This window comes from Pipra filicauda, unplaced genomic scaffold (genome assembly GCF_003945595.2).
Source record: "Pipra filicauda isolate LSUMZ 115617 unplaced genomic scaffold, ASM394559v2 scaffold113_size4260070_pilon, whole genome shotgun sequence".
Taxonomy (NCBI): Eukaryota; Metazoa; Chordata; class Aves; order Passeriformes; family Pipridae; genus Pipra; species Pipra filicauda.
In genome coordinates this window covers 3,135,768-3,150,823 of record NW_024103585.1, presented here as the reverse complement: position 1 = coordinate 3,150,823, position 15,056 = coordinate 3,135,768, and the positions used below count along the sequence as shown (strand labels likewise).

Sequence of the window (15,056 nt, the reverse complement as noted above, 5' to 3'; positions counted from 1 at the left end):
ATTGCTACGTGTGTTTGTTTCCCTTCTTTTGTTACTCTACTCTGTGAGTGAAAGGTATCACGTTTTTGAACTGCTACTTTTTTTCATGTTATCTGAAGTTTAAATAAAAAAACTTTATAAAATCAGTGGGAGATCAGTGAATATCAGACCAGAGCAGGCATATATGCATACAACCAGCACACAGTTAGGTACTCAAAAGCTGTGACATCCATTTTTTCCAACTTTGATTTGACTCACTCACTCATGATACATCCTTCCACTTCATGACTATGTGCTGCTTTTTCATATGACTTTGCCTCAGGGTGCGCAGGACAGGGATACAAAGTTCTTTGCTGGATATAGTCCCAAGAGTTGTTAGAATAACTTGGATCACATAGCAGTGAGAGCTGTCCAAAGGCAGTTGGGTCAAGCAGAGACTTCTTACTTGGCACTGAGCAGGGTGGAGCTACTCTTTCCTCTCTGCTGACGCTTGGAGATCTCAGTGCCCTCTCTCTCATCACATGAAGCAGTGCGGTTTTTCTCTCTTAGTGGGATGCACATGTAAAAATTTGGTAATATTTGACTTATTTTCTTTAATTCATGCATGGTACACTACCACCTCTCATGCTTAGCCTTAGACCCTGCTACCAGGACAGGGAATCATTGCAAGTTTTTCAATGGCTATGGCAGATGAAGCATATGGATAATAATTTCCCTAACTATAGACTTGCCCTCCCTATGATCTTCACCTCAGCCTTATCCCCACATCTCAACAGCATGATTCTTCTCCTCCCCACATCCACATTCTCTGTTTCCAGTTTTCACCTGATTCTTCATGCCAGTCCACTCTCAGTAGCCTATCTCTTTTTCTGTCAGACAGTTTTCTCCTCCACATTCTCAGAAGGTAAGGAGATACCTTCCTAAAGCTGAGCTTTGGGAAATCTGTGAAATCTGTGCTTTAATGAGGTACCAAGTACTTCCATCCCAGAGAAAATTAGGTCTCAGTCCTACAATGTTTTTTGTGCAAGTGAGAGACCTATCTAGCAACTTTGATTATGGTATTACTTGGTGTATTAAATACATGTAAAGTAAGAATTCTAGCATCTAGGAGCAACTATATGTAAATCATTTTAGCTTGCATACAAGAAGAGTAATATTGGATTACTAGGTGCTTTTGGTTTCACTGAGGCTTGCTGTGCAGAAAACACCCATGTGTGGAGAACATACCAGAGTAATCTGAATATTCATCCAAAGCATGGTGTGTAAGCACAGAAGTGGAATAACAGGCTTGAGTGTTTGAATTGCCCCAATGTGTTTGCCATTAGGTCAGGACTGCATATTTTCTTTTTGTTTGCTATTGAACTCTGCTGTAGTTCAGAAAGTATTTTGACAGCATATTTTCATAGCTTGAGTTGACAGATTATGCCGTGATAAAACCTATAGGTTCTTAAAGTTAGAATCTGTATTACAACTCCGTGGAGATTTAGTTACTTTTATTTCGAGTATTCTGCTCATTCTTTGGTTGCATAGAAAAATATATGGATATAGTTTAATAATACTGCAATTTATTTTTTTCTATTACCTTTTGTTGTCTTATAGACACTTATCTGCAAATTGAAAAACACGCTTTAACACATTTGCTGCAGTTCTGAAAATTCTGTTGTGGTTTTCTCTTATAGTATGGCAATTTTTTGATTGAAGAAAGGATTGTTAATATATTGCATGACTCAATGTAATACAAATGGAGAAAGGATTGTCCTGTCAATTATCCATTCTTGTACTTATGACTGCAATAGATTTCTTTTGCTTCTTTTAGAGAAAGTCATCAATTACTCCAGTAGCAGAGATAATAACTTTTTGACTTGGTAGGTAGGTCTAAGGCAGTTTTAGAGTTTGAGACCAGGTGAAAAAATGAAATATTTGAGAACATTTTGTGGAGAAACAGGTAGCTCTTGGCCTGTTACACTCATTTATTTTTTCACTTTTAAAATTCTCCTTTGGATTGACAAGAAAAGCAGGCTTGCAACCTGGCCCTTCCTGATATAAGGAAACAGCAATAAAATAACTCTCTCTTTTTTTAAGACAAGAGTGGAAGCATTATGCCTCCTCATTTGTAGTTAGACCTAACATCTCTCCACAGCATTTGCAGAAGAGATACAGAACAGTCAAGCATTATCCTGTTTTTATGAGCAAGGTGCTGTGATAGAACTTCAAATGGCTATTTCACTCCCCAAATACAGAACTCAGATGTGACTGTGCATTAATTCTTGAGCATAGGGCAGACTGGTTCTACTCAGTTCATGCCAGCCTCTCCTCTATGAAGAATGCTTCCCTTGGCACTTCACATCCTTTAGTTAGGGGGCAGCTGAGCCAAAAGAAATAAAAAATCCTGATCATCCTCAAGGGGGGTGAATAGTGACAGTCCTCAGGATTCCTTCAGCCTTTCCCTGGCAACCATACAGCAACTGTACAAAGTATTTTGTGAATGAATTGACTGCATCCAACAGTCTCAACCTCATATATAGTGTGGGGGTTTTTCTACACTTATAATACTCCACTGCAATTAATGTGACAAAAGATTTCAAACTAATTTGTCCAGCTAAGCAGTGTGTGTTATGGCTGTGTGTTATGGCAGAGTACAGTCAGTCTCAAAAAGTGGCATGGAGCACATTGTGTGAAACAGCAAAAGGTTTGCATATGGACAGGTGTACAGCTGCTTTCCAGAATAGTTCAGAAAATATCAGAAACCTTGCCACCGTGTCCTGTGCTACCTTCACTCAACAGAGTGAATATTCCTTTATTGCTGTTGTAGTGAGTCCTTATCAGTGATAGCTCATGACTATCAAGGGCCATGCCAAAAGAGAAATTAAAATGCTTCCATTAACTACTTCTTTAAGGGGAAAATTCCTGAACACCTAGGTGTGAGACATTCCTTTAGGGAAAGCCTTACAAATGAAACAGTGATATCAAAAACTTGTAAAATGGCATATTGTTAACAAAGAGAAAGTATTCAGTCCAACAAGTGGCATTCTGATCTTTGCACAAGTGAGACAACCAAGCTGCTGTAACCAGAAATAGACTTCAAAGGATATTTTCTCCTGGAGTGTTATCAGTGAAGCTCAGATCTTCAGAGGTGTAGAATTCCCACATCCTCAGACCCCATCACACAATCTGCCTGATGCTGCTGCCCTCTGAGACGCTGAGGAGCATAAAATTCAGCCCAGGATCCAGAGCCAGTCAGTGAGGCAGAAGCTCTGTCTTTCAGACATGTGTTAGTGCTTCCACTGTCCTATTGACTCCTATTAATTGACTATATAGCAGGGATGAATACTGCTTTGTAAAACATATTTCTCTGTGTAGTTTAAAGTTGGATTTGTTCATAAGCAGCTACTTCAATAAATATGTTCCTGCTCACCAAACTTGGTGCAATCCGCACTCACTTTTGTTTTCTTCTTTTCCTTTCATGCTCATAAAGTGATTAATTTTAGGGTATGGTGTGAGCAAGTGCAAAATTGCAAATTGATTAGAAGTTAAAATAAAAATAAAACCAAACAGTTTTTTAATTTCCCAGAATGAATGAAATACAGGAAGATAAGTGTAAAAGCTGAAAATTTTATTTGATTTTCAAAGTTCTTTCATTTCAAAATTCAGAATAGGAACCTTAGCACTGCAAAATGAAATTTCACTCTATGGTATTGTATGAAACTTACTTATTTGGTTAAATCATATAATATTTTTCTGTGTCTACACCTAGGAAATTAAAAGGTTCATAGAGGTGCATGCTTCTGACAGTTTTCCTGCAAAATCCAGCCTCCAATGCCATAGCTCATGGGGAAAATGTGATAACTGCAGAGGTTGGAATAAGATAACTTTATTTTAGAAATCACCTTCAGAAATTCTTGAAAATTGTCCGTAAGTTTAATACCCCACTAAATCTTACAGTTGTCATTTGGTTTCTGTTAACTTTGGTGTATGATATCAGAATACAAAAACTCTCCACAGACTATTTTTCTAGAAGAAGTTTTTATTGGTCCCTGCATTGCTGTTTCCTCTGCTGCTAAAAAACATGTTTGTTTCTCTCTCTATTATCTGACTATTATCTTTTAAATTATTTTTCCACATTAACTACTTCAATTATTTCAAATTATTCCAACTCAAAGTCAAATCCAATGAAAACATTGGTATCTTGTTGAAAATTATAATTTGTAAATTATATCAATTTTCGGTTGAAACATTGATCTCTGAATTGGATAGCATGTACTTTGACTGAGAATAAAAGTAATTAAAGGTAATCACATCAGGTTTGAATCAAAATATGTTGTACTACTACTAGCTGAATTAGCAACTTGGGTTGATATTTTTAGGTGAACATCAGATACACATCACAGGTACACAAACACTTTTTAAGATGGGGCTGGAAGACGGGGCTAGAATGACTGCAGGAGAGGAGGGGGAAAGAGCTGGCAAAAGATGGGTGAATAAAAGCATCATGCTGCCAGCATGTATCCACATAAAGCTCACTTTGCCTGCATAATTAGATTTCATTCTGCAGATGAGTATTCCTTGTGTAGGCAAGGCCTTAATTAACAGGCTGAACTAAACAATCTTAGTTTGAAAAGTTGCTCAGAGAGGGTATGAACATGCTCATCTTGTTACCACTCTCCTGCTTGTCCAAATGCAAAGCAATACAAAGTAGTAGAGACTATCTCCATGAGGTGATTTCATACTAACTGATCTGTGCATGCTGAGCTCCACTGACTTGCTGCATAAAGCAAAAAGGATTTCTGTAGTTATAGACAAAGTCCTTCATATGGAAAAAGCTTCATGCAAATTGCTAATAATTAAATTTTTCAGATATCAAGTATTCCTTTTAACCTTCCTCTTCAAATGTCCTGTCAAAGCCTGCTTCTGGTTTGAAGTCTGCAGGAAATCAGCAAAACAGTGTGTATGTTGAAGATGGAATATTATGAATTTATTAATGCTTCTTCATTAAAGTCTCTAAAAAGATTTTGAAACAAGTCTTTCCATTCAGATGACTTTTATTAATACTGTGCATTTTGTTCTTCTTTTCTCTTTTATTTTAAAATGTTTTAGCTCATGTGTCTTGCTTTACTTTAAAAATAATTTCTGTGAAAGGGATCTCCTATGTTAAAACATGGTGTCTGACAGCTTGGGGTTCTTTGCATGGGCCGCTGGTGTTATTTCAATATTAATAATGCTAGCAATTTTTTTCTGCAGTATAGTTCTATAATTGTTAAATTTGCAGAAGGAAGACAGTCAGTTGGTGTCGTGATCAGAGATGTTTGTTTTCCACAAAAAGTTAAGCTGTAGGAGGAGTGACACGGGCAATTTCTAGGTTACATCTGTTCACAGAGGAACCTGTTCGAGAATAAATAGTTGCTGTAACACATGCCTCTTTCATTTTTGTTTTCCAAGAATGTTTTTCCAGGTATAGTTGATGAGGAATGTATCAATATATTGAAATAGAAGTCATACTGCTCTGTCTGCCTGAATCTGAGAGACAGCACTAGGTGTACACTGTTTTTCTGATAGGAAGTCTCCTGATATCTATAAATAGACATGTTTGTGTTCTGATTGTTCTGTACTGAAATAACTGGCTAGATGTTTAACTACTCTAAATAGAAAGCACAAATAATGGCAGGCATTCAAGCCTCCTGAACTGTTCTACTTCCTGGGCACTGGCTCAGAAACACAGCAGATCTGAGGGTACTTTTTCCTTTTCTTCTCTTCAGTACATTCATATTGATCACTCTGATGTATCCTAAAGGCAAATACACAGTGCAACATATCCTTTGGTGTCAGGGATCAAATTCATTCCAGGACAGGATGTGTCACAATAAACAAGGGAAGGAAATGAGCTGCTTCTGAGAAATGGAGTTCCCTCCAGCTCCCTTTCAATTTGCACAGAGCTAGGCATTGTGCTTTATATATAATTATAATGATTTATTCGAAGGTGTTTACTAGTCAGAGGCATAACATCTTGCTTATCTGATAATTACATAGCTGGTGAGGTCATTGAGTAGGTTGTTAGCCCTGCCAATCTTTTGCACTAAAATGAAGTATTTGCTTGTACATTTCTTTAATGCTTCATTTGTTTGCTGTCTGTGACGTTTTTATCTACCTGCAGAGGATTTTTGTTGTTTCTTTCACAAAGAAGCATGTAGTGAGTCTGTCTTGCCTAAATTTCATATACCTTAATTACTTTTATACCGTAATACTGGTTCTCATAATGTGAAATTGAAGAACTTGTCACAATAATAAGTGTAGTGTAACTGAAAATTGATCTCTTAAGCTTTGTCACACTGCTTATAAACATAAAAAAGAGATAGTTACGTTCACAGTCCTGGATCCATTCTGTACAATCAGTTCATTACTGTACTTAATGTAAATTGAGTGCTAAATCTCCTTAAGTGAAATCTTCACCCTGCTTGACATTTGTAATCATGATTGGATAGGAGAAAAGTACATTTCAGAGAAGGAAATAAAGGAAATAAATAAAATAAATGCCTCTGTGGGCTATTTGGCGGAACCAAACTTAGGGGATAATCGAATCAAAGTAGGAAGGCATCACAGATGGATAGCACAAAATGGAATAAAATGCACGTAATCTTCCCAACCTTGGGAAAAAGAACAAACCAGTCACTGAAATAGCTGTCCTGAAGGGAGCTTTGAGACCCGATGCTATACTCTGCCTCGGATGTTGTACAGCTTGACTGGCTACCCTTTTAGTTTGGAAGTTCATTATTACTAATTGTCATCCTGTCAATGAAATGATTTACCCTTTATTGAACATATTCATTGTGACCTCAAAAGATGTAATAATTCTGTTGTGAGATGCCATTATCTCTAACTAGTCCAGATAAACAAATAACAATTTGAGGGAGCTGACCAAGCTCCTTTGAAGCAACATTGGCACTTCTGCACCACACACATGCTGAGATATGGGCAAACTTCAAGACTTTGTATCTTCTAATCCAATGGTGTTTAAATTGGTGCAATTTAGTTCTGTCTCTTCTTCAAGCAGCTATGTCTGATTCTGGTGTTGCTTGTTTTCTGATAATAGAACCCCATGATCTCACAGGTCTCTTTTGCCCCCGAAAGGAAGCATCAGCACTAGCTCGGAAGCTAGGAACTTCATTCCCACTTGTACATCAGTTCTAGATCTGGCAGTTAGGTGTCTAATATTTAGGAAGCTACTACACCAAAATTCAGGCTAGAAATTCCTGCTGCTTGCAATAGCATGACCATAGTATTAATGCCTCTGAAATTTGCTTCCCAATAAAGACTTCAGAAAATCATATTGCATATATTGCATGTGTATTATAAGTGAGCATGCTGAAGAGTTAAAAAAAAAAAAGGAACAACTTAAAGCAGCATCATATTAGTGAACTTTTTAATTTCCGAATGCTAAGCAGCAGGGTTTGAACATCAGCAGGCAGGGATAACAGGAAATGCCAACTGTGAAACACCTATATATAGTTCCAAAGCTTGAACTTTGGTCGCAAATATGTCTTTTATCCTGCTGCCAGCTGTAGCGATTCAGGTATTTAGCACTCCAACCATTTACTGTTCTTTAGGATTTGGCTCTTAAGTATTTTTTGCGCAAACAGGAATCACATGACATTTTCTTTCTCAATGTGCTTCTTTTCTTTCTGGATAGGTGGTATAAACCCTTGGGATCTTTTGATCTGCTTATCTTCCAGAAAAAATACTGGTACTGGCTGCATTCAAACAGAAGACTTGCATAATCTAGAGTTGTTCCAGAAGGTATGAGATTATTGTGTTATCTTTTGTGGGAATGGATGGACAGGCTAGGCCAAATTTTCAGCCCGCATAAAAAGAAAATTATCTAATCCTTATTTTATACCACAGCACCATGATTTAGCAGCAATTAAAAAAGTTTTTTTATGTTTTCTATTTACTGTGAAATACTTGTCAGATACCAGCATTTAATTCTCTATATCGCTCCCAGTGATCAAAAGCAATTTCTCATTTAGACACAGGAGGTTAGTTTGGATGTGTTTCCGTGTAAATACTGAAAATTAGTACAATTGGGTGTCAAGTTTCCCTTTTCTGTTCTTGAGCTTAAATTTTTGTGTTCTTGGCCACCATCAACCAGCATGTCTGGCAGCAAAAGTGTCTACAGAAGTCAAGGGAAATTTAAGCAATTTACCCCATTGGAAAAGAGCCTTTAGAAATGGGAAGAAACAATTAGAAAATGCACACAATATTTCAGAATAATAGCATAGGCAGAAGATAGAGCTGGACAAATTTAGGCTTCACATCTTATATCACTGTTGAGTTTCACCTGTTGTAATTGCTCTTTTGTAAACATAATTTAGGCGCCTCTCCAAACAGCGACAGTGCTCCTACAATTGATAATGTGTTAGCTAGACCAGTGTTCTCCTCCAGGTCCTTCAAGGGAGTTCCTTGTTCTGGCACTGCAAACTGCTTACTCATGGTCCAAAGCATTGGTAGTGCCAATATTTCTTGGTATTTTCAGGATTGCTTTTTTTTTTTTCACTTGAGTGTGTTGTGGGCACAATTTAGGTTACTTAGATACATAACGTCTAAATAGAGAACTGGCCTGTTAATAAAAATATGTAAGTCTTTGAAAAGATTTGACCAAGCTATAGGTACAGTTGACTTGTATTTAAAGTAAAATGGCACAGATAATAACGGTAAGACCCTAAATTATAGACTCCAACTTGAGGGTCTGGGAGAAGTGGAACTGCTTTTAGAAAGTGCCTCAGGTATGAAGTTCATGAAGATACAAAAAACAATTGGTGTCCACAGAAGTCAGAGCTTGGAGCATGTACACTGGGGTTCCCTGGGACAGGATGCCTTATCTAAGTGTATTCAAACTGAAATTTTTGTAGCAGTTCCAGTTTGCTAGAAGTACACATACTTTGAATTCAGAGTTCAGATGATAAAACGTCCCAGGCTTCTGCAAGCTGCTTTTTGCTCAGTCTGCCTATATTATCATATCTGAGCCTCTAATGCTGTGAAATATAATAATCCTTACAGCATGCTGCAATGTCCAGAAGCTTCACACATGAATAACTGAGACACAAGGTGATCAAAGGAATTGTCCAAGTTCTCTCAGGAAGTCTGTAGCAGAGCGGGGACTTAAACCAGATGGCCCAGACCTTCAGATAGCTTTAAATATTGAGTAATATTACTCTCTGCTGGCATGTCCATACCACAGTGCAACACAGTTCTTTGTTGCAGAGCCTGGAAGTGGTTCAGCTACGTTTGCTTTCCACTGATCCCAAGCACAGTCATTCAAGAGGCATGGGGTATTTCCATGCAGGGAGGGAAAGCAGTTGGTAACTGCAGAGAATAGAGAACCTGCAGAGACTGAAAAGGGGACAGGGAACAGGTGAAAACTCAGCAGCCAGGAGGAGAGATGTAGGTCTAAAATTTTGTTTTGTGATGGCCATGGAGGAAGAGTCCACACCTTAACTTCATTATCCCACATTGCAGGGATGGCAGTGTTGTAATTTCCTTTTGACACTGGCAGGAGTTTCGCACATGAAGTGTCTCTGATAAATTGAACACAGACCCATTGAAGGCTTTTTCCATTGAAGGAAAAAGAATGCTTTTCTGAATGAAATCATTAAAATTTCTCTTCTTACATACAGGTAAACCTACTTCCAGAAATCCAGCATTTCCTTTGCAGAAAAGAGGGATTATGCCAGATAACAAAAGCCTTTTCAGGTAATCTAATTTCTTCAAATTCAATATGTGATGATGGTCGGGCTTACAATTCTGTTTTATTTTTAGTCATGAATGCATAGAGGGAAAAAATTAAACAAGAATGGTAATCCATTTCAGACACCACTTAAATACAGAGTACAGTTATGCAGTGTCTTTTCAGGTAAAGATACTGCATTGTTTGGCTATTGCATATTGCAGAAATAATTTGGCTATAAGTGTTTTATTTTTGGACTGTTTTGTGTTACTGTAGTGTATTGGTGTTTACTCTTCAAAGCCCTGGGTTCAGTGTAATATGTTTGTTCAGCTTTACAAAAATGTTGTGGCATGGAGAAGGAGTAGTATAGTCAGAGTTTGGTTCCCATCCAGACATAATTTACTGATATAAAGCCTTTGTGTATTAAGATCATCAACCAGAAAAGTTTAAAGGTTATGGGCAAGTTGCCAGAGAATTCTAATTTATCATTGGTAAAACTCAGCTTTGAATAGAAACTGGAAAAAAACTATTGTGCACTCTCTTGGGGTTATTTACACTACAGAGGGACACACTATGATCTCAGTTACACTACTCGATATCCATCATCGATGCTATTTTGAATTTATGATCTACCTTCACAATATAAACTTTATTAATAAGAAATTTTGTCTTTTTCTTGATTTGTTCTGTAATCCAATAACAACTAACTCCATGTTTATTCCATTAGTATTTAACCTTGTTTGCAATTATATGTCTGATTTTTAATTTTTTTCCTCCCCTCCCCTCTCTCCCTTCCCCTCTCTCTCTCACCTTTTTTATATATATGCTAAAATCTAATACATAGGAAAGGATTCTTTACATCTCATTTAACCATTTACAAGTTAGGTATCTTCTGCAGCAGTATTCTAGTCTTTCATTTAAGTCAATGGAGAGAGAGATACACCTACAAATACTATTTCTTTTTATCCTAAAATATGTGTTTAAAATAGGTGTGTTGAATTACCCTCTGCAGGTACTTACAATCCAGTTACCTCTCATCACTGACTGTAAATGGGGCCTAGACAAGTAGCTTAGATTAAATGTTTCACATTTGGATGCTTGATTAAATTTGAGATTAGATGGTTCCTAACCTAAGTATATCGTATTTTTCCCTTTTAATTTTTGTGCTGTTTCATTTAAAGATGGATCAATATTTAAAAGCTGTGAAGTGTTTCCCTTAAAAGAACTGTACATTGAAGGTCAGTTTAAATTGGACCTTTAGATTTTCCTGGTGCAGTACATTGTCAAAACTGATCATAAGGAATATGTAGTGTAATAAACATCTATCCAGGTCCTGTGAGTGTTTTTTCATGAAGTCATATTACACCAGGTAAGTGACATTCTGTTTTGTCTGAGTTTTAGCATGTCTTCAGTGGTGCCTAGTGCCTTGGTTCCCTGGAAGTGAGTTAGAAAGTATTCTGATATAGTACCAGTTTCAGAAAAAATTAAGCAGATTTCTAAAAATGTCAAGGTCTTCAGAAATTGGTATGTCCTGCTCATGTTGTAAGAGATTACCTTTAAAAAACATTACTTTGCCCTGCTACTTGGAGAAAGGCCAATTGCAGTGGTTTTATTCTTTTGCTACCACAAGCACCAGAGGCACTAACCACACAGAACTTTCCCCTTCAAATATGCACATTTCCACTGCTGTCCATAAACTGTGGTAAAACCACTTTGTGTATGCCACTTCTGATAAGCTGTTTGTTGTTTTCTCCTGTATTGGGTTTTTATGGTAAGCTTTTGGTAGTGGGGAGTCACAGGGATGGCTTCTGTGAGAAGCTGCCAGAAGCTTCCCCCAGGTCCAACAGAGCCAGTTCTAGCCTGCTCCGAGCTGGAGCTGCTGTGGCTAAGGCTGAGCCCATCAAGAATGGTGGAAGCACCTGTGGGATGATGTATATAAGAAGGGGGAAAAAACAACAGTACAACAGCAGCTGGAGAGAGGAGTGAGAATATGTGAGAGGAATAACCCTGCAGACACCCAGGTCAGTGGAGAAAGAGGGGGAGGACGTGCTCCAGGTGCCAGAGCAGAGGTTCCCCTGCAGCCTGTGGTGCAGACCATAGTGAGTCAACTGTTCAGGTCCATGGTGGAACAGATATCCATCTGCAGCCCTTGGGGGACCACATCAGGGGAGGTGAATGCCTGAAGAAATCTGTGACCCTGTGGGAAGCACATGCTGGAGCAGGCTCCTGGCAGGACCTGTGGAGAGAGGAGCCCATGTTCAAGCAGGCAGTTCCTGAGTTAGTGCACCCCATGGGAGGAACCCATGTTGGAGCAGTTCATGAAGAACTGCAGTACAGGGGAAGGGCTCACCTTGGAGAAGTTCATGGAGGATTGTCTCCTGTGGGAAGGAACTCCATGTTGGAGCAGAGGAAGAGGAGTCCTCCCCCTGAGAAGGAAGGGTCAGCAGAGGCAATATGTGATGAACTGACCACAGCCTCCATTCCCCTCTCTGGGCAGGGAGGAGGTAGAGTATCAGGAGTGAAATTGAATCTGGGAAGAAGGGAGGGATGTGGGGAAGGTGTTTTAAGAGATGGTTTTGTTTCTCATTATCCTACTCTGATTTGTCTGGTAATAAATTTTAGTTGAGTCTGTTTTGCCCATGTTGGTAATTAATGACTGATCTCTCCCTATCTTTATCCTGACCCATGAGCATCTCATTATAATTTCTCTCACCTTTCTAGCTGAGTGATAGAGAGGCTTTGGTAGGCACCTGGCATCTAGCCAGGGTCAACCCACCACATTTCCTCTTCAGGGAAGTACCATTTGTAAGTATCTTATTACTTACTTATATTTTTAGTACTTTCCTGGCAAAGAGAAAAGGCCTTGTGACTGATGCGGAAATCCCAGCAATGGAGGATTATTCTAGCAGTCTGCTGAAGGACTATCATATAGAAAAAGATCAACTGTCACCTTTCAGTTACCAGTAAAAATGGTTTTGAACCTAAATTAGCTGAAGTGTTTTAATGTAAAAATAAAATCCATCTCTTAAATCTAGGTGTCTCCACATCAGCATGTGGTCTAGGGGCTGAGGTAGCGGATTCAACACAAGATTCTTATGCCACTTGAGATGCCACAGAGAATCCAGCACGCCCAGTAGGGTGGGCAGATTTGGCACAGGACCCATCTGCTTTTGTCCAGCAGCTGCAGGTTCAGAGGGATATCCTGTGGTGTCCTAGACAGCAATAGATGTATGTCTGTAGGTACCTGAATTTAACACTGAGTATGTAGAGTGAGCAAGCTGAAAAGAGCATTTACTTTCAGCATAATTTAGGGTTAGCTGAATTGCTCCACACTGACTGTATAGACTACACTGATGTCGTAGACTCTGGTAAGCGGGGTCATCTTTGTGTGGGCCGGATCTCAAAGTGTTTCAACTCAGAAATTAATCCCATTTAGAATCAGTGGATATGTGAAATGTAATTTTATATGAGTGAAATTCATCCATAGAAGGTGAAATTAGAATCAGAAGGGTAAATAACTTGATTTCAGGTTAAATGGACAAAAAGGCATTAGTTAAAGCAAACTTCTAGAGGCAAGACTTCAGATGCTCCCCTTCCATTCACCTGATAAAGCCAGTTCTTTCTACTTCCTTTTGCTTGCATTCTCCAACAGATCTTTCTTTCCAACAACTGTTAAGTTGCCATTTAGTAGGATTTGTTTGATGCTCAATTTTAAAGTTTTCCACAGAAATAATGGTTTTCATCAGTATTTCCTCACAGAACAGTTTGTTTCCTTTCAAATCAGTCATGTACTTTCACTCTTGTGTGTTTGAGTCAACAGGGCTTCTCTGCAATTCCTGTTGAAGAGGATCAGTGGGTTTGTTATTACTGTGTTTGTCATTTAGTTAGCCTCCAAGGAGCCAAGCAATTTCCTGTAAAAGTGAAAACACAAAGAATTATGCCATCTTATTAAAGACATAGTAAGCTGTAGAAAGAAATATCAGGCAGAAAGGCTGAGAGGATGGGACTACTGGATTTACTATGTGTTATGACAGTGTTGATATGGATAATCAGTGGTAAAGGTTTTTTTTAAAAAATGTTATTCTATTTCTTGTTGCACAACTCTTAAACTGATAGGTTTCGTATTTAAGAGAGCACGCCCATTCTCATACCCTTGTTTTATAGGAAAGAAAATGGTTTTGTAGAAAGTACTATGCCAGTGCTTGTTTCTTTGCTTTGTCTCTAATGGAAAATATTTTTGTCAGTCTCACACTTCATATTCCTTTTGTCTCTACGGGGGGAAAAATTATGCACATACCAGTGATGACTGCTTTCTAGGAGAGAAGCAAGGAGGTTAAGAAAGGATAAGAATAGTAACAAATCCTAAATTTCAACACTGATAAGTGCTTGCTGCTCAGTATGAGAAGATTGGTTTCACTTCTGCTTTTACAGGGCATTTGGCCCAGTTTTTAATCAAGCACCTGATCTCTGCTCACTATATGGGACTTGGGCCATGAGGAGATTCTGGTATGGCTAATGGATGATGAAGGAAGGCTCCTGGCATTTATTGTTCAGGTCAGCAAAAGCTGCAGCAGTTGCAGTGATCTGGAAATTAAATCTTCCTGCAAACAACCCAAACCTAGAAGCTTTCTGAGATTGGAAAACAACTGTCAGAGAGATTTCAGGTGTTCATACTTGGTATCACACCACAGGTGCATTAAAAACTGCACTTGGATGCCTCCTGGAACTATGCTCAGATGAGAGATGAAGAGGACTAAGGTCCACAGTGTGAGCAGAGTTCCTCAGATTCAGTTTAAGGCACAGGAAAGGCACCCTGATGCATGTACAACAAATAGTCTCTTTAACAGGTTTTGCCTGGGAAAATAGTAAAATTGCTTATAGCATTGCCTCCCTGATTTTCCTGTTCCCTAAGGATTTCATACTAGTCTGTCTTCCCATATAAGCATTTGTCTTGCTTCATCACTTCCAGGGCCCAGCCTGTGCCACGCATAGTTGTTTTCTCTACTCACACAGATCACTGATCCTTTTTTTAAGAAATACTTTTACTATACAGCTTCTATGTTTCTTTTTATTAATGTCACTAGTGCAGAGACTTTACAAGTGTTTACCAGCCTTATGTGCTCTTCTGATCACCTGCCGGCCTGGCCAACAGCATCAATCACACAGAAGGTCTTGGGATGGGCATAGTCCTAATGAAATTGTGTAGGAGGGAGAGCCAAGATAGTCCAGCTCTGTGACTGTGCTCTCACTATGTGATGTGTTTACGGTCTGGTGCTAACCCCATGCCAGCTTTCCTCTCCTCCTGCCTAGCAAATCTCTCTTGCCTGTCCCCAGTGTCCCTGGGTTACTGTGGATTCAGCAG

At 38.7% G+C, this 15,056-nt stretch overlaps 1 protein-coding gene across 1 annotated transcript in view; it reads left to right on the top strand.

Annotated features, from left to right (window-relative positions):
* Positions 1-15,056, top strand: part of CPED1 (cadherin like and PC-esterase domain containing 1) — a 147,610-nt gene that overhangs the window by 24,804 nt on the left and 107,750 nt on the right. The window contains exons 4-5 of the mRNA XM_027720851.2: positions 7,661-7,767; positions 9,645-9,720. Coding sequence (XP_027576652.1) covers positions 7,661-7,767; positions 9,645-9,720 — 183 coding nt within the window. The remainder of the gene's footprint in view (positions 1-7,660; positions 7,768-9,644; positions 9,721-15,056) is intronic.